A 19,720-nucleotide genomic window follows, 5' to 3' on the forward strand; every position below is an offset into this window, starting at 1 on the left:
CACACTGTAGGAAGACAGTGGAAAGCAAGTATCACAGTGTGTTAGTCCACTGTAGGTGAATAAAAGAGAGATCCAGGTATAAAAGTTAATTCCTTTACATATTTTTTAAATTGACTGAACTACAATGGACAGTTTCTTCTTCTTTTTTTTTTTTACTTTATTCTATAGATTTTCTTTATTTTTTTAGAGAGGGGAAGGAAGGGAGAAAGGGAGAGAAACATCAATGTGTGATTGCCCCTTGCACGCCCCCTGCTGGACACCTGGCCTGCAAACCAGGCGTGTGCCCTATGCTAGGAATTGAACCAGTGATCCTTTGGCAGGTTGGCACTCAACCACTGAGCCACACCAGCCAGGGCTACAATGGAGAACTTCTTAATGTAAAATATAAAAAAGAGGGGAAATGACATTTCTATTTATTTTGGGCCAATTAAATGACAAATGTGGTGCTAAATGTTTTAAGACACTATATACAATCCAATTGTTCTAAATATTTCATGGGGGGCATTTAACTATCAATATTAATATTCATTTCAGAATATTAATTGTATGAATATTAATACTTGATTGATCAGAGATAGAAAACCAAAATCACATAAAATTAAACAGCCTGCAGTTTGGTTGCAGCGAGCATATTGGTTCACAGGAAAAACATGATGGGTGACGTATTAGCTGTTCCTATGTGCTAAGTCATTATGTTCATTTATGTGTGCTCTGGTGTTGATGGTGTTGAAATACTTTGTGCAAACGCCACTTCCCCTCTTCAAAAACCCAAAGTGTCACTACTAGGCTGTTGCCCAGAAATAAGCACACCACCATTTTGATCAACTTCGGCTCCTTTTTATTCAGGAAGCACACACTAATTCTTTTTATATACTTTCTTTTTACATTCCAGGAATAAGCGAAAATAGCCATTTTAAATATGTTACAAAGTTGGCTTTTGGAGCTTAATAAGCTGTCTGAGAGAAGGACCAGCCAACTGACCTTTTCATCAAAGTACCAATGTATCTTCAGTCTTTTACCGAGCTCTACTGCAGCTCTGGCCACCTTGGATGTGCTGTACATCCAAACCATATGAAAGCTACAACAGGAAGTTGCTGTGAGTCTCTCTGCAAGGCACCAAGAACAAACAGCTCCAGCTTTCTTTCTTCAGATTAAATGAAAGTTTCTGAAACTTTTCAAGTGCTCTCTCAAGTACTGCTCTCTCAGCATGAAGACTTTTTGTTAAAATTGATATATCACAAGGTACAGTAAATCACTTCCAATATTCTGAAAACCACATGGTAGAAGTTATAAATAAGTGAACACTAAAATTACTTTAAGAAAGTTTTACATCATTTAGTCTGTAAGGACATTTACACGTACAGCACAATTTACTGTTAAACAGCTATAACTGGCTTCACAGAAAAATGAAAATAGATAATACAAAATGATCTGACATTGTAAGTCTGGAATTAAGACTGTGATTTTCTTGTAATTAATATCAACCTCACATATTGTTGCAGAGTGCTGTGCTATGCCCTTTAAAATGGGGGTTTCTTTGTCAGGGTGAAATTCCACTTGGATCTGCGTTCTTGCTTTGTACAAATGACTAAAGTCTGGGGGCACAGCAATATCAAAGACACAAACGGTAATTGCACACTATCATCTGCTGGAGTAAGCTAATACAAGTGGACAGAATTTTTCAGGTCCCAATATCTAATAAAGCACTATATGAAATGAACAAGGTGAAACATCTTAAGAATGATTATACTCTGCAACTGGAACACGTAGCATTTCTGTAATTCATAGATATGCCTCATTAGGCATTTACAAAATAAGTTAGTAAGATCTAATTTGCTTGAGGCATCACAAGCTCATAATGCCCCACTTGGCCTTCCTGTTTGAGCTGATCTAGTAGGTCTTCCTTCCGTCTTTTTCTACCTACCACCAGGTACCTATCATGGCCTACCCCATGAGACTTACTCTTAAGACCATACTTCTGGGCAATCTGATGTATTTGCTTCCGCTCATCATTAGTCAGTTCTGTAGAGAAAGTCAAATCTGTGTGGCTCTCAGAGCGGGCATAGTTTCTGATGATCTGTTCAATATCTCTCTTGGCAATTTTATTTACCCTCTCTACATCAAGACCAAGCCCTTCCCGCTTATGCTGCTCTTTGACAGAGATTGGCTCCCGAATGCCCTCGCCAGATTTACCTAAACCACCACCCGTCCAACCCATCTTTCTCAGCAGCTGATTACCTATGTTATCTTCTTTGATTTGTTGTTTGTAAGCCTCCTCTGCTGAGCGGCCCTGAATTTCATTTCTTGAAATCACATCTTCAACAGCTCCTTTCTTTAAGTTGTTAATGACAGTCGGCTGAGTCTTTTTGAGGGTTTTCACAGCTTCTCCAGCAGCTTCATATTTGACAGTTTTCTTCACTCCAATTGCTTCTGCAATTACTTCACTCTCTAGAATCACCTTGCATTTCCATCGGAGGCCTGTCATTCTTTCATAGACATATTCAACTGTCATTCGGTTAAACTGAGCTGTGTCGTTGAGCGTGCACACAGGATTTGAAGAATTCTCATAAACTACAAGATCCTTTATATCTTTCTTCTTGCCAGATCCCCTGGGTGAAGAGCCTGTTTGGCACTGTGAACCTTTGACAGATGGGTAAGTGGGTTGTGTTTTTTGAAGGATTTTCAAGGCCTCATCAGCAGCTGCATGTTTACTTGTTTTTTTGGTTCCATAACCTTCAGCTAAGCAATGATCTTGCAAAAACACTCGACAACGCCATGTGCGATTTGGCATCATCTCGTATTTGTACTCAACTGACATTTTGTTGTATGAGGCAGAATTGTTAAGGATACCAATTGCATCATTTGCATTTTCTGTAAGCACAAAATTGGTCCAATGTTTGGCGGAAGCATTAAAAATCGGCTGCCCAGAGGCATCTTTAGCCAGTACCACCAGCTCTTCTGGTGGTTTCAGAGCTGGAGGAAATTCATATGAAGGCATGCCAATCTGACACACCACAAGGTCCTCTCCAATCGTGTGCTTGAATTTCCGTCGGATAACCCTAACTTCAATACGTTTCTGCAAGAGTTTCACAGCTAGCTCAGTAGCTCGATCCCTGGACCCATTCTTGCTGCCAGCATAACCTGTAGTTAAGTAGATATTTTGGCATCTAACTTCACAAGCGTAACCATCTGTTAGGAGTTTTTTATTTTTGGGGATGTCAGCAGGAGGGATTTCTTTTAAAGGAGCATATATATACTCAGGATTTGTCTTACATGCCTGAATACAACGAGTTAACATGTATGTGTAATTAATTTTATCAGATCCGGAAGTCATCTCTGGATTAGAAAGGTTGTTCCAGATAGTCGCTGTTAATTTTTCAATAAAATATTGCTTCTCGGCTACCACTGACTCAGGAAATGTCTGTGATGGTGAAGGCTCAGGAGGTGACTGAGAGTTTGCCTGCTGTGATGTGCTGCTCGGGGCGGGGTTCCCACTGTCAAAATGCATGTTGGCTGTTACAGGCTGGTCTTTTGTGAAAATAAATCCTGATGAATCACAATACTGAGAATTCCCATCTTGTGTACTGAAAGAGTCTTGAGTATAATCTTGGTAGATGTTTCTCGGCATGCTGGCAAAATGTGTTTGTTCATTTACCTCTTTTGTTTGAGGGCCATAAGGATCTTCCTGTCTTTCATCTTTTGAACTACTAGCTACAAAATGTACAGGCTCAAAACGAGGTCTCACATGGAATTTGGAACCGGCTTGCTTTTTAGGAGGATTTTGACCTATAGAATGAGTGAAATTTACAATTCATTACAAAGGGAATTTTCTTAAAAAAAAAAAAACAAGCAGGAAAATAGTACCAACCATATTATTTGCGAGCTGCATTGTTGGTACAAGATACTTCCCATCACAAAAAACTTAAGGTTATTTAGGTGAAGGGATTCAAATATCAGTGTAAGGTTCCAGCATAAGGAGGGAATGCTTCCTGTCCTTCCATGTGTAAGGGAAGGGACTTGATAGAAAATATGCCATTGAATCAAGTATGCAGGTCACCACCATGCATGAATGGTAGATGCTTTTGCATCTAATGAATGAGTTAAAGCACAGGTGAAGTGTACTAAAAAGTTGTTCCAGTATAATCTCATACCACCTGTGCTGAAAAGCTTTCTTCTTAAGGACTGCAAATGGAACAGATGGCTCTACTGCAACAGAGATGATGGCCAGAGGCATTTACAAAGCTTCTCTCTTTTGTATCAGAGGTGAGTGACTCTGTGATGGTGCTTTACATAGTTGTGACTAAAAATCAAATAAAAATAATTATCACAAGATCCCAAAGGTTTTCAACTTCAAAATCTTAATTCTGACCTATTCTGCACAAAAGAGTGTTTGCTATGTTTTATTTCTAGAACTAGCAATAGCTGGAAACTAATGATTTATGAGGGATATCAAATTTAAAGCTATGGAAGAACTCTGTTGAGGCTATACCAGACACAAGAGCTTCCTCCCTATAACAACTGTTCAGTAGAAAGCTGGTCCATCTCGGACCCATCCAGGAGGATTTAGTTACTTAGATGCTCAAATGATCAGAGTATAAGGTTTTTCTGTTTAGAGGGAGGTTCATGGCATGGGCTTGAGGATAGCATTATAGTGTGACCTCAGTATTCTTAGGCTTCAGTTCTATTTAGCATCCTCAAAAAAAAAAAACTGTACATAACTAAAAGTTAAAATTCTTTTACAGTTGTGTAAGGTCCAAAATTACCAATGTTACTTAAAATCATATACCACACTCATATGTTGTTTTTTTTTTTTTAAAGGCCATGTAGTTTCTTCAAATCCCACCTTCCAGAAACAAGTATACTCACCATCACATGTTGAAAGATGACGTTTTTGACCTTTGGAAGGTTTGGACAGCATCAGATCATATGAAGGCATCTCCCCAATATCAATACCTTCAGCCATTTGAAGAATTTTTTCCATCAAGCGCGGGCTGTACCTATTTAAATTAATATAATCTACCATTAAAACAGATAAGAATATAGTTTCTTTTTTCAAATAACTTCTAATGAGCCAATCTTATCATTGTTCCCACAGGACTTTTTCAACAGACCATCTTGGCTATAAAACTAAAGACTCTTCCCTAAAATACTTACCTATCAAATGAGTAATTATGTTACTGTCATTACAAGACACACGAACATAAAATCAAAAAATTTAAGCTAATGTCATCAATAAATCCACAAACAACAAGTGCTAGTGAGGATGTGGGGGAAAGGGGATCCTAGTGCATTGTTAGTGGGAATGCAGACTGGTGCAGCTACAGCGGAAAGCAGTATGGAGGGTTCTTAAAAAGTTAAAAATGGATCTGGCTTATGACCCAGGAATTCCACCTCTGGGAATATATCTGAAGAAACTCAAAACACTTATACGAAAGAATATGTGTACCTCTATGTTCACTGAAGCATTACGAGGGAGGAAAAAAACAGAATTATACTGCAGAAGATGGGCCCCTTGTAGAACAGGCTTCCCCCCGCTAGGTGAGTATTCTAGGAACCCATCTGTATCAGTGTACCAGCTGGTGTTGTCGTGAGAGGCTATGTTCGGCTTCAGTGAAATTTTTTTGAAGATTCTTTCAACACCTTTGCCCATTTCATGATGGTTGATTTAAGACCGCATCTGCCCACACCATGCTGAGTGTTCAGCAGTTTTTGACCAAAACCAGCATGGCCCCCACACCCCACCCTCCCTGTTCACCCAATCTCATCCCACATGACTTTTTTGTGTTTCCCCAGATGAAAAAAGTACTCAAAGGGAAACATTTTGCCGATGTGGAACAGATGAAACAAAAAAAGGCAGAAGCACTAAAAGGCCTCAAAATCAATGAGTTCAAAGACTGTTTTGAGCAGTGGGAAAAAAGTCTCAATGGGTGCATTGCATCAAATGGAGAGTACTTTGAAGGTGACTGAAGTTTAAACATGTACAAATAAACATACAATTTTTTATAAATAAATTCTGGGTTTTTTGAGGTCCCCCCTCATAATTACAATAGCCAAGATATGTAAACAACCTAACTGTCAAAAAAGTGTGTGTGTGTGTGTGTGTGTGTGTGTAATGGAATATTACTAGGCCATAAAACCTTACCATATGTGACAGCATGGATGGACCTGGAAGGCATTATGCTAAGTGAAATAAGTCAAGGAAAGACAAATACCATATGATTTCACTTATATGTGGAATCTATAGAACAAACAAAATAGAAACGGACTCAGACACAGAGAGGGGGATGTTGATTGCCAAAAGGGAGGGGGATTTAGAGACTGGGTTAAAGAGGCGAAGGGATTAAGCAGTACAAATTGGTAGTTACAAAACAGTCATGGGGCATGGAAAGTACAGTATAGGGAATATAGTCAGTAATATTGTGACAACTGTGTATGGTGCCATTTAGGTACTGGAAATATTGGCAGAACACTTTGTAAAATATTGGGTTGGCCAAAAAGTCCATTTAGTTTTTTCTTTAAAATAAAAGACACATTTTTCATTTTCACCAATAACTTTGTTGATTTGGATATTTTGAGTATGTCGGCTATCTCCCGCTACTGGCTTCCAGTGGATAGAGGCCAGGGGTGCTGCTGAACATCTTCCAGTGTATAAGACAGCCCCACAGCAAAGAATTATTTGGCCAATATGTCAATAGTACTAAGAAACTTAACAAACTACTTTTGACACATTCGATCAGTTACAGCACCTTCACCATACACTGTACAAGTATTTGTATTTCAGTTGCATTTTTATCTTTCTTGAAATAATAAAGTTTAATATGCTAAAAATGTTGTGTATTTTCTTCCATCTTCATATATCAAAATGACTTTATAAAAATTCACCAATTTTGATAAAGTTTTTTAATGCATGATGGTATGACAGCTGTTACAATACGTTCTAACAAAATTGTTTCAAATGAAGTTAAAGACAACTAAGCCCTACTAGAGCCATAATACAGAAAAAAATAAATGAACTTTGTGGCCAACACAATATATGATTATCTATCCACTATGCTGTACACCTGAAACTAAATCAAGATAATACTAAATGTATACTGTAAGTGAAAAATAAAGTGTAAAGTTCTTTAAAAAAAGAAATTTAAGCCCAGTCCTTATCTTTAAGTTTGAATTGAAAGTACCCATATAGCCCTGGCTGGTGTGGTTCAGTGGATTGAGCACAGGCCTGTGAACCAAAGGGTCGCTGGTTTGAGTCCCAGTCGGGGCACATGCCTGGGTTGTAAGCCAGGTCTCCAGTAGGGGGCACGTGAGGGGCAAACACACATTGATGTTTCTCTCCCTCTTTCTCCCTCCCTTCCCCTCTCTAAAGATAAATAAATAAAATCTTTTAAAAAATATATAAAAAAAGAAAGTATCCATATAAACTCCTGGTTTATTTTTTGCTATCATATATGTATATAATATATAAATAATTACATTTATCTATTTTAAAAAGCAGTGAGAATGTTAAGAGCTGCTGGGTTGTTAATGTTCAGATGGAGATCTATATTATTTCCCATGAAAAAGAATCAGGGTCCTTAGAGAAATGGCTGATTCCAAGTGTGGGACATGAAATGTGTAAGATGGACTTAGAAGATATTCTTGTGCCCGAAACAAGGAAGCTGTCAAAGACTTCAGGAATTGTGTCAAATGGACTCAGCTGCCAATTTGAATCACCTCCTACTGGCAAAGTAAGCCAACTTGAGAACCATCTATTAGAACAACGACATCAATGAATTGAAACAAATCAAATATGTTACAAATCCATTAGTTTAAAAAGATACTTACAAACTCATTATTGGTCACTTTTGGAGGATGGTAGAGAAGCAAGTCATTCCAAAAACAGGGAATATTAAGAAGGAAAGCAAGTATTTATCTGGCATTTTTCCATCCCAATTATACCTCAGAGCAACTAAAGAGTTGATGAAGAAAATCTCTTTACAGGAGCAGCCCAGCTAGTAAGTGTAGGAATGATAGACTCCTACCATTTTGCAACCCCAAATGGAATAATAAGTGATCATCAATGGCCACTAAGCCTATTAGGTGAAAAGTTGATGGGGAAAAACCCAGAAACCGACCTGCACAAACATGCTCAACTGATGGCTGACAAAGCTGCAAAAGCAATTGAATGGAGGAAGGGCAGCCTTGTCAACACGTGGTGCTGAAGCGTGGGCATCCATCCACAGGCAGCAACCAAACAAAACCTCAGCCTGCACCTCAACCTTTATACAAAAGTTAATTCAAAATGCACCACAGACCTAAATGTAAAATGTAAACCTATAAAACATGTATTAAAAAAACAGGAGAAAATCTTCAAGATCTAAGGCTTGGCAAACAGTTGTTATACTTGACACCAAAAGTATGATCCATAAAAGGAAAAGCTGATGAAATGCCCTTCAAAATTAAAAACTTTACGGGAGAAAAATCAGGACAACTGTAATAGCATAATCAATAAAACATAATTTCAAAAAATTAAAACCTTTTCCTCTCAAAAGACCCCGTGAAGAGGATGAAAAGACAAGCTACAAACTGGGAGAAATATCTGCAAACCACACACTTGACAAAAACTAGTATCTAATAGAAAGGCCTCTCAAAACTCAACAGTAAAAATATATGTATATATTATATATTTTTTAAAAAGACATGAAAAGCACAACCAGTGTGGCTCAGTTGGTTGGGTGTCATCCTGCAAAGTGAAAGGTCACTGGCTCAATTCCCAGTCAGGGCATATGGCTGGGTTGCAGGTTCAGTTCCCAGTCAGGGCACTTGTGAGAAGCAACCGATGGATGTTTCTCTCCCTCTTTTTCTCCATCCCTTCCCCTCTCTCTAAAAAATAAATAAATAAATAAAATCTTTTAAACAAAGAGTTGTTCTGAAGTTGGCCATTAAGCCAGCTCATCCAACGATATTAAAAAGACATGAACAGAATATTTCACCAAATAGGAGATACAGATTACATATAAGCACATTGAAAAGATGTTCAACATCATTAGCCACCAGAGAAATGCAATTTAAAACCACAATGAGATATCACTACATACCTATCACAAATGGCTAAAATAAAAAATAGTGACAATACCAAATGCTGGCAAGGATGCAGAGGAGCTGGATCACTTACAAATTGCTGGTGGGAATGTAAAATAGTATGGCCGCTCTGGAGAACAACTTGGAAGTTCTTTACAAAATTAAACATGCAATTACCATATAATCTACCAATTACACTCTTGAGCATTCACCTCAGAGAAATGAAAATGTATGTTCATGCAAAAACCTGTATATGAATGTTCACAACAGCTATATTTGTAACAGCCAAAAATTGCCATCAGCACAGATGTCCTTCAACAGGTGAATGGTTAAACTCAGGCATAAACACACCACGGAACCAGCAATAAAAGGGAACTGACACATGCAATATCATGTATGGGTGGGAGGGAAGTGGATAGGGTTATAAAATGTAATGGATCCTTATGGTATTGGAACTGCTCAATACCTTGACTGTGGTAATGAATACACAAACTTACACGTGATAAAAATGTATACAACACACACACACACACACAAGTACTAGTAAGACTGGGGGAATCTGAGTAAAATCAGTGGATTTCAACAATGTCATTATCCTGGTTATGATGTTACACAATAATTTTGCAAAGTATTATCATTGGCAGAGCTGGGTAGAGTAGGGGGTATCTCTTTGTATTATTTTGTACAACTGCTTGTGAGTCTACAATTATTGCAATAAAGATTTCAATTAAAAAGGTGACAGGGAACATTTTAATATCACTAAGAATGGGACAAGTAGATACGTGCCCCCTGATGTCCATATCACAAGACAAAGAACTATCTATAAAGTGTTCTTGCCCACCAAATAATTGACCCTGAACCTACTCAAGCCCCTAACTCCCAGAAACATGTTAAATTCTATGACAAGAACCTAGCCAGCCAAGTCCAGAACGAAGAAAACTCTATATGATAACCCAATTTCTTCATCAAATAAATAACATGAAAAAAAAAAAGGAGCCATGGCTGGTGTGGCTCAGTGGATTGAGTGCTGACCTATGAACTGAAAGGTTGCCAGTTCAATTTCCAGTCAGGGCACATACCTGGGTTGTGGGCCAGATCCAGCTGATTGATGTCTCTCTCACACTTTAATGTTCTCTCCCTCTCTTTCTCCCTCCCTTCCTCGCCCTCTAAAAATAAATAAATAAAATCCTTTTAAAAAAAGAAAAGGAGAGGGGAACTGTTCATACGTTAAAGGAAACAGATCAACCAAGAACCTTGTCTGGATCATGAATCAAGCAAACCAAGTGCAAAAAGACATTTTGGGACAAATGGAAAAAACAGATCATTGGACGATTTTAAGAAATTGTTGTTTAGCTCTGGCCAGTGTGGCTCAATTGGTTAGGTATCATCCGGCAAGACAAAGGTCACTGGTTGGATTTCTGGTTGGGGCACATGCCTGGGTAGTGGGCCTTCCCTGGTTGGGGCATGTGCCAGGGGCAGCCAATTGGTGTTTCTCTTGCACATCAATGTTTCTCTCCCTTACTTTCTCTCTCCCTTCCCCTCTCTCTAAAAATAAATAAATAATTTATATCTGATATAGATACATACTGAAGTTCTCATAGAGGAAATGATGTCAAGATTTTCTATTTAATACACTCCAGACTATCTCCCCTGCCCCCCCCCACACAAAACAACTGGGGGCAAATTAGATGAAAGGAGTAGGAAAGCATAAGAGACTGTCGATAATTGCTCAAGTCAAGTGATGGGAATATGAGTGCTCATTAAACTCTTCTGTATGAGTTTGTATGTGATTTTTCCATAATAAAGAGTTTTAAAACACACAATTTTTAAAAAGGGCTTCTTAAGAAGTAGATTTGCTACTTGGCAGGATATCATTTTACTTCACAGATACAAAAATATGGGCTCAAGTGAAGTTTCTGTTATCATGGGGATCCACTCACCCTTCCTACCTCCAGCCTTTCCCAGCCTAAGACCAAACAAGAGACTCCTGGTGACATTTGGGAAGAAAGTTCTGAAAACAAGTGAACTACCACACTTTTACATGAATAGATTCTGAACTTGAAAGGGGAAACACATTTTCCATTTTCAGCACAGTAGTTTGCACACCCACCAGATGTCTTTCTTTGCAAATCAGAGAAGTCAAAACATGGCGGCCTTCTCTGACAAGATTACCGCAAGCAAGCCCAGTTGTAACCTGTACTTCAAACTGATAATTGCTACAGCTGCTGTTAACACAAGCATTTAAATGCCAAGAGTAACTTTATTTTCATTTACTCTTACCTAAACATCGGAAAGCATAGCCTAAAATGTCATGTTTTATATATCACTTCCATTCAGATTTGGGAGTCCAATTTCCAAGGTACAAGATGAAAACAAGAGATTATGAAAATAAAATAGCAGTCTATAAATCTCAAAGTGGTAATGCCACTTCTGCTACCAAAATTGGTACTACAACCAAGGCACTCACCTTGAATTGCAGTCAAAATTGTCCAGACCTTCAATTATAGCCTGTTTCCAAATAGGGTATAAAACTGTGAATGGCAAGCATGTCATAATCCAGTGTCCATGAATGATGCGTTTGGGGCGCACTCCATTCACATTCACTTTTCTCTCAGGTTTCTTCCGGCATTAGTAATTATTATACCTACTTACTGTTCCCTACTCATTACGCCTGCCACAAAATTCATCATTACCCATAGGCTACAAAAATAAACCTTTGTGTAGGTTGCCAGCACAGTCCACTTCTCAGTCCTTTATTAGGAAGTCCTAATGTTGAAGAAGCCCAAGAAGTTCAAACAATAATGGAAAATACCTTATAGAGCCTAACACTGGACTCTCCTAAGAACAATGCAAATAGCAATCTAGATCAGATTTAGACCTCTAGATAAGGTTTAATAAGACCACTAGGACTGCATCCCCATTTTTTAAATTCTCCAGAGATTAGCTATCCAGATTAGCTAGATAAAGAAGTAGTTCCACCAATTTGAAATAAGTCAAGACAGTAGAGCTTTCATTACTGTTTTCTGTAGCATATTTTTTTGCTAGTGGATTTAAAGTAACACCTTTACTCCAGAAGTTTTAGAGAATCCACCAAGAAAAGCACCTATGAACCCAATTACTGATAACTTCACTAACATTTTGGGGTTTATGTTTTATTCCATTTTCTGGTTTTTTTTATTTTATTTATTTATTTTTAGGGAGGGAAAGGAGGAAGATAGAGAGAGAGAGAGAAACATCAATGTGCAGTTGCTGGGGGCTATGGCCTGCAACCCAGGAATGTACCCTGGCTGGGAATCGAACCTGGGACACTTTGGTTCCCAGCCCGAGCTCAATCCACTGAGCTACGCCAGCCAGGGCTTCCATTTTCTGTTTTCCATGCTACTTCCCCCCTTCTCCTGCCCCCCATCACTATCAGATTATCTATGTTGATTTGCAGTCTGGTAAGGAGTTTTCTTCATTCTTAATTTACTATATTATAAGCTTTTTCTCCATGTCATTACCACATGAGACTTAACAGCTATACAGTATTCTATCTTTGGAGGGATCATGATGAAAAATATCATCAAAGAAAGTCTAATACAGTGATTTGAAGATGCATGCATATTATAAATTTAAGTCTGTTAATATATCCACTTGGTTGTAAATGCTTACAAAAGAAAACAAAAATCTCTAGCAGGTCTTTAGGGTTTTCAAAGGTAGCTTATTATTTACTAAGCTTTTGGAAATCTGGATGCTATTCAATGGTCCCAGCACACCTAGCACATAACAAAAGATGATTTCTAGTGGACAAAGACATCTAAGTTCATGAATCTCACATTCCTTAACAAAAACAGGTACATATACATGCATGCTTATGATATACAATGGCACCTGAAATTTAATAAATATTCAGTAATAGATGCTTTCAAAAATGTTTAAGTGTATTCAATGGGGTCTATTAAGTCCAAGTAAAAAAGCTGAGGTTTGAAAACTCAGCAAAGACAAGGATTACCAAGTATAAAATTATTTATTTAAAGCTATTCATAAGACTCCTAACATAAGTCAATAACATACAACCAGATTATTGATAAATCTTTTGAAAGATTTATCACTCACTCATACTTCATCAGCTGGTGACTGATGCTGTCTACCTACTATGTGCAAAGTTAGTTTCACAGCATGAGCCTACTGGCATAATAAGCCTTCCAAACAGTCTCACATCAATAAGGAAGAGAAGAGACAAGTAATCAAGGTGGCAAAGCTGGTGTCATTTTAAGGTATATTTTCCTGATCAATTAGTATCACATCAAAGACCAATAGGCCAGGATTCTGATTCTAATACTAGTGATGAAGAATGATTGGAAAACTGAATGCTCCAGTTAACCAGTCTGCTTTATTATTTATATATATATATATATATATATATATATTTTTTTTTTTTTTTTTAAGATTTTATTTATTTATTTTTAGGGAGGGAAGGTGGCGGAGGGGACGGGGGGATGGGGAGAGAGAGAGAGAGAGAGAGAGGGAGAGAGAGAGAGAGGGAGAGAGAGAGAGAGGGAGAGAGAGAGAGGGAGAGACAGAGACATCAATGTGCCGTTGCTGGGGGTTCTGGCCTGCAACCCAGGAATGTACCCTGGCTGGGAATCGAACCTGGGACACTTTGGTTCCCAGCCCGCGCTCAATCCACTGAGCTACGCCAGCCAGGCTGCTTTATTATATATATATATTTTAATACATATATACATACATGTATCTATAATGTTTAAGTAAAAATTGCACAGATCCCTAGGCATTCATAGGTGTAGTTGATTAGAAGACTGTACTAACTTTTCATTAGCCACAAGATACATTTTAGATATTGCTTGCAGAAAAAATGCTTGACAGTTTACTTTTATGAAACAGACAAATAAAAAAGTGAAGAGAAATAATTTCAGCTATTTGAGCTTCCTGGTTGCTTGGTTTATGATGGAAAATGATGAAAAAGCATATTGGGAAACACTGCTTTATTTACTGTAACCCTATAAAACAGTGGTTCTCATAGTGTAGTCTCTGGATGGCATCACTTGAGCATCAGCATCACCTGGGAACCTGTTAGAAATGCAAATTCTGAAATTCTGGGATCCCCACCTCAGACCTACTGAATCTGAGACCCCGGGGATGGGGTCCAGCAATCCGTGTTTTAACAAGCCTAACTAATGATTTTGACCCCTGCTTAAGTTTGAGAACCACGGTTACAGAGTTAAGAACATATTCAAACTTGTTCCTCGAAAAGCACTACTATCACCAACAGGAATGAAACATGGTTTGCCCCTCCTGGCTTAATCTTATGATCAAGTTCTCAAAGATATCTTTGACCCAGGAGTTACTTCAGCCCCAGCTGACACAGAACACAGAAAGTCCTGCTAAATAGGGGGGAAAGTGCAATCATTTCCCTTCTTGCTACTATTTACGACCTGTTGCAAAAGTCAAGGGATGGACCTTGAACAAGAAATTAACCATTTAAGTTGAGAACTGGCTGTTTCACCTTGTATTCTACAGTTCCCTTGAGAGAAAAGAGTCTTCTGTCACAAAACAGATCAGAAAACAAGAGCTCTGCCAAATCAACATTAACAAGTACCGGGATATAGATTTCCCCCCTGAAGATGACAGCTAACATAAAGCCCGACTAAAGCGGAAGACTGCAGTTGGTTCCTAGCTTGCAAGATTTTTTATTGCCTCCTCTTTCTCCTATATCCAAGTTACATATAATACAAATATTACTTCTCTGTTATGCTATTTGATAATGTTATAGCAACTTGTATTGACTAAAATGACTTAACTACAATGTCACATGGTGACTATAGTATATATACTATGGACAGATGAGCTTTGGCAAGTGTAAATACACACACAAAATGCCCTGGAAGCTTGACCTTTTAACACTGACTACCACTGGCCTGGTCTGTGCCTTTTAATGCCATACCTATGTATAAGGCTGCTGTTCTTGAAACAAAATCCTGAGGTATAGTAATGATGTGGTTTGTACCAATTACTTGCTTTCACTCCTGGTCCACCCTTTCCAAACACAGCAGCTGTATCTCAGTGGAAAGAGCATCAGAAGACTGTGGGGCCTTGGAAAAGTCACTTAACTTCTTGGCCTCCATTGATTTAGCTGTGAAAAGGAGACACCACCCAATTCCCAAGGTTGTTGTATTAAGTGAGATACATACATTTTTATATATTCTGTACACTATAAAGTTGTAGTCAACCACTCACTACACACAAATTTATTGAGCAGCTGTTATTCAGAAGTCACTTTTCTAGGCGCTGAGGATATAAAGGTGTGAGCAAGAAAGCATAAGCACATTCCCCAAAGGATCTTACATTCTAATGGGTAGGTAAGATTTATTAACACAAAGGATGGTTATTATGCTTCCATGTAAGGATTTTTTGTTAAGAATTCACCTTCCCCATGATTTTCTGTAATATTAAGATCTATGATCAACTGCAAGAACAATATTGTTCAATGAAGGTCAATTAGATTTATGTGACTTAATAGCTGATGCTTCCCCAGTCGTAACCTGTTCCTCCAGTGACATAATCATTATCTCTGGAGGCAGAAATTATACTAACCTAGAGAAAATAGAAAAAACATTAATTTTTGTGATGAGAGCAAAGCAAAGTATCACACTGGAGACCTTGTTCAACAATTAAGGGTAGCAGTGGACGATCCTATTTTTCTGTATCAGTTAGTCATTCCTGGTCTGAATTGGCTGAATTTGATCTGATCACTTTCCAGAATTTTTCATCCTTCCTAATTAAAAATTCATGGTGAAGTAGGAGTGTCAAAAAAATAGAAGCCTCTCAGTCTATCAAAGGAATAATTAGTCTAGTATAAGACTGCCTGGGGGTTCTGAAAGACAGAGGTCCAAGTAGTCTTGTTTTAAAAATTGCGTTGGAACCATACTGCAGTCTCCATCGAATGCAAAGAGCTTTCAAAGAGGCCTATTCAAATGCGCACAAGATTTAAGAAGGGTGGGGGGGTGAGACAAACACACACGTACACCTAAAACCTCACCCGAGGCCAATTGTTAAACCTTTTGATCAAAATTAAGGTAAAGGAAGGCAACCCATTCTTATAGTGACTATATCCATTTCTTTGTTTGCGTCCAGACACCTTATGCGCAAATCTACAAGCAAGGCGGACCCTGTGACTGAGACACCTCATACAAACCACCTCCACAGGAGACAGTAAAACCCAGCGGGGCAATGGGGCGGGGGGGGGGGGGGGGGCGCTGTTGTTTTATTTAATGGGGATAGAAAGACAGTGGTCAGGAGGACACTAGGATTAGAACCGCAGCACCTCCACCCCCTCGAAGCGACTCTAGGATATTCTCTGCGGATACCGCAAGGTCCTACGCAGGTCTGAGGTTCTGCTATTCATCATTTCCCTGGCCCCCCAGAACCATCACCACAATGCCCACCGATAGTCATTATGGTCATGGTTCCTCTTCCAGGCGCAGCTCTATCTCTACCCCTGGTCCTAGAGGGGCCGCTCCAGTGATCCCGGGACCCTTCTGGCTGTTATGTCATCCCCTGTCACCTCACTCCGCCAACCCCCTCCACAGGCCAACAGAGTGTCTTCCAGCATCTTCAAATCTCCAGCCTCTAAGCCCTCACCCATATCCTGTCCCGGTCCCTATCCCAATTTCCATCATCGATCCCCTATCCTGGTCCCTTAACCCAACCCAAAACCCATCACCCATCCCCTACCCCGTCCCTTAATCCGACCCGCACACCTTTCTCACCTGCAGCCCAGGAAAACGTGGTTGGTCCAGGCAGCGGAGAGAGCAAGGAGCTGGTCGAGGGCAGCCCCGGGATAGCTGTGCAGGTGCCGACAGATGAAGCTGCGTCGCAGAGCCCACTGCCAGTCACTTTCGTGGCTATAGCGCCACTGCTCCAGCACTGGCTCGGGCGGGGGTGGCGGGAGGGGCGGCAGCGGCGGCGGCGGGAGGGGGGGCAGCGGTGGAGGCGACAGGAAGTCGCCCCCCAAAAGCAGACGTCCGCCAGCCATCTTCTCCGCCCCCAAGCAGGGCCACCGGGGATGAAGCCAACTACCGACCTGGAGCGAGCGGGCACGGGCCAGTAGGAGGGGCCGGGTAAGGAGGGGCGCGCTGTGGCACGAAGACCAACTCTCAGGGGACTAGGGTGTGTGCATGGAGGGTGACTGTTAAAGAGGAAAAGGCGATCACTTCCCGACGCGGGGGGCACGCTTGCAGCACTCCTCCAACTCGTGGTGGGGCAGGAGGGCACCCGCTGCAGTCACTCCCGTACCAGGAACACTGAGCCAGGCCCTGCGCTCCAAACTTCCAGCCACCCGCAGATCCACGCTCTGCGCGGTCAAAAGTGGGGGGGGGGGGGGGGGCACCAGCACACTCTGCTAGCCCTCCTCTAAGTTCCAGCCTACCTACCCGCGTGCTGTCCGGCGGTTGTAGCCCAGTGCGCATGCGCTGCGGTGGATTTCCCCCTAACTTCCAAATCCCGTCCCCAAATATCGCGCGATGTACATTTTCCCCTTCTATGAAGCCTCTGGGCCTTTGACGCACTGGGGTGACTAGCGGTGGGGGGGGGGACTCCGGGAAGGGAACTTCCAAAGATTCTCAGACGTTCTGGAACATGTTTCTGGTAAGTCCTTAGAAGACGACCTCAAGTGATTATTGGCAGCAATCACTCCTTTGATGCCTTTCCTTGAGTTTCTGAGCAGTACAACAGTGGGACCGTGTTCTTAGGAAGGGACTTAGGTTTGCAATGGATTTTACCTTTTTTTTTTTTTTAAGTGTCAGCTCTCCAAGGCTCCTTTTCTTCACAGAATTGCTTGAAAAGCTATGTACGTTGTACATCATTAGCTTTGTATTCCATTGTGAAAGCATAAGAAAGGTGAAATACTTGCAAAGAAATTCATCCACAGCACTACTTCTCAAGTCAACCACTTCTATCGTACATACTCCATTCCAATTACTGACAAATACAGACACCAGGCTTACAAAGTTGTGATCATGATTACAAGTAATTCTGCACTTTTCATATCAATTTAAAACGTGCAAAATATTACCAAATACAGAAAGCCCCCCCTCCAAAAAAAAGAGGATTAAAAGCTGCACAGCAGCAAAGGGCAAAATTACTCTGTAAGCTTACCATATCACTCCACCACTGCATCCGTCAGTTCATTCAATCCCCGGCTGCCAACCTGTGCCATTAAAGTAGTTCATCAGTGTGTCTGTCAGCTGGAATTTACAGAGCACCTACTGTGTGCTCACTACAGGGTGGGGCAAAAGTAGGTTTACGATTGTTCATATGGAAAAAAATACAATAATTAATAAACAATAGAAGAATTACTCTGGCTGCTGTGGCTCAGTGGTTGAGTGGCCGCCTGCTAATCAAAGGGTTGCTGGTTCGATTCCCATTCAGGGCACCTGCCTGAGTTGTGGTCAAGGTCCCCAGTACGGGGCACACAAGAAGCAACCACACATCGATGTTTCTCCCTCTCTCCCTCCCTTCCCCTCTCTAAAAAATAAATAAAATCTTTTTTAAAAGATTTAAAAAAATAACAATAGCAGAATAAACTCTGTGTTTCATGTACTTACAACTGTAAACTTACTTTTGTGGAAGCAGGTATGATAGAAAAAGGAAAAAGAAACTGGGTTTTCTCTGTTGTCCTAGAACTGATTACAGTCTTGGTGGGGAGAAATAGTCCTGCATAAAACTCAATGTCCTACTGGCAGCAGAACCATTGGATGAGGTGGCTTCTACCCATTTCCCTGTTTAACTTTTTCATGACATATTTTTATTACATGATGCATCTTATGTGTAGGGGTGTATTGGACTGAGAAGAGCAGAAGATAACATCACTTTTGCCCTGGCTCAGTAGGTTGAGCATCGTCCCACAAACTGAAGGATTGCTGGCTTGATGCCAGGTCTCTGGTTGGGAGCGTGCGAGAGGCAACCAATTGATGTTTCTCTCCCTTTCTCCCTCCTTTCTCCTCCTCTCTCTAAAAATAAATAAAATATATTTTTAAAAAACATCACTTTTCACACAGTTTCATAATGATTTATTTCCGTGTCTGTCTTGTCCATTTTGTATTGAGTGTTTTGTCTTTGACTCTATGGTAGGCATTCATGTTGACGGAGGTAATGGCAGTCTTTGAGCTATCATATCAAAACACAATACTAAATAGGAAGCTTGGAGATCGTAAATTCAAGTCCTTGTTGTTATGAATGAGAAAATTCAGGCTGGAGAGGTGAACTGACTTGCTGAAGACTGTAGAGACTGGCAGCAAAGCTGAGATCATAATCTAGGTCACTCGACTCCTCATCCGGTGCTTCTCCAGACATTTGCCATGCATTGCCCTGCTTTTTAACAGGCAATTTTTCTTCACATGTATCACCTTTTGAACTTTTAAAAAATAGTTTGCTCCCCACCCACCCGGGGATCCATAAGAACAAGGAATTCACCTAAGTGTCAGATCCATAAGAACAAGGAATTCACCTATGAATTCCTTGCTTTTAGCACCTATGCCTGGCTACTGTGGGCACTCCAGAGATATTTCATTTTATTTTATGCTTAGAGACAGGGGAAGGGAGGCAGAAAGAGAGGGAGAGAAACATCAATGTGTGAAAGATACATTGATTTGTTGCTTTC

At 40.2% G+C, this 19,720-nt stretch overlaps 1 protein-coding gene across 2 annotated transcripts; it reads right to left on the reverse strand.

The window, feature by feature from the left end:
• Positions 1 to 815: 815 nt before the first annotated feature.
• NKRF (NFKB repressing factor) lies at positions 816 to 18,378 on the reverse strand. 2 transcript variants are annotated; one of them, XM_036016262.1, is made up of 4 exons: positions 16,830 to 16,941; positions 15,068 to 15,193; positions 4,867 to 4,997; positions 816 to 3,786 (listed from the first exon to the last, which is right to left on the reverse strand). In XM_036016262.1, the coding sequence occupies exons 3-4, from the start codon at positions 4,979 to 4,981 to the stop codon at positions 1,829 to 1,831; spliced, it is 2,073 nt and encodes a 690-aa protein (XP_035872155.1). In that variant the 5' UTR covers positions 4,982 to 4,997; positions 15,068 to 15,193; positions 16,830 to 16,941; the 3' UTR covers positions 816 to 1,828. The 2 variants fall into 2 exon arrangements, with proteins under 2 accessions (XP_035872155.1, XP_028378240.1); XM_028522439.2 differs by lacking the exon at positions 15,068 to 15,193 and having other exon boundaries at positions 16,830 to 18,378.
• Between the last annotated feature and the right edge of the window lie 1,342 nt (positions 18,379 to 19,720).

Source organism: Phyllostomus discolor, chromosome X, assembly GCF_004126475.2.
Source record: "Phyllostomus discolor isolate MPI-MPIP mPhyDis1 chromosome X, mPhyDis1.pri.v3, whole genome shotgun sequence".
NCBI lineage: Eukaryota > Metazoa > Chordata > Mammalia > Chiroptera > Phyllostomidae > Phyllostomus > Phyllostomus discolor.

Excerpts from the sequence above, each read along its gene's own strand:
- NKRF (XM_028522439.2), bottom strand. The coding sequence starts at position 17,095 with ATGGCTGGCGGACGTCTGCTTTTGGGGGGCGACTTCCTGTCGCCTCCA. Across the intron at positions 4,998-16,829 it reads CACGTTTTCCTGGGCTGCAG|GTACAGCCCGCGCTTGATGG; the intron begins GTGAGAAAGGTG and ends TAATTTAAATAG. Across the intron at positions 3,787-4,866 it reads TCATCTTTCAACATGTGATG|GTCAAAATCCTCCTAAAAAG; the intron begins GTGAGTATACTT and ends CTCATTCTATAG.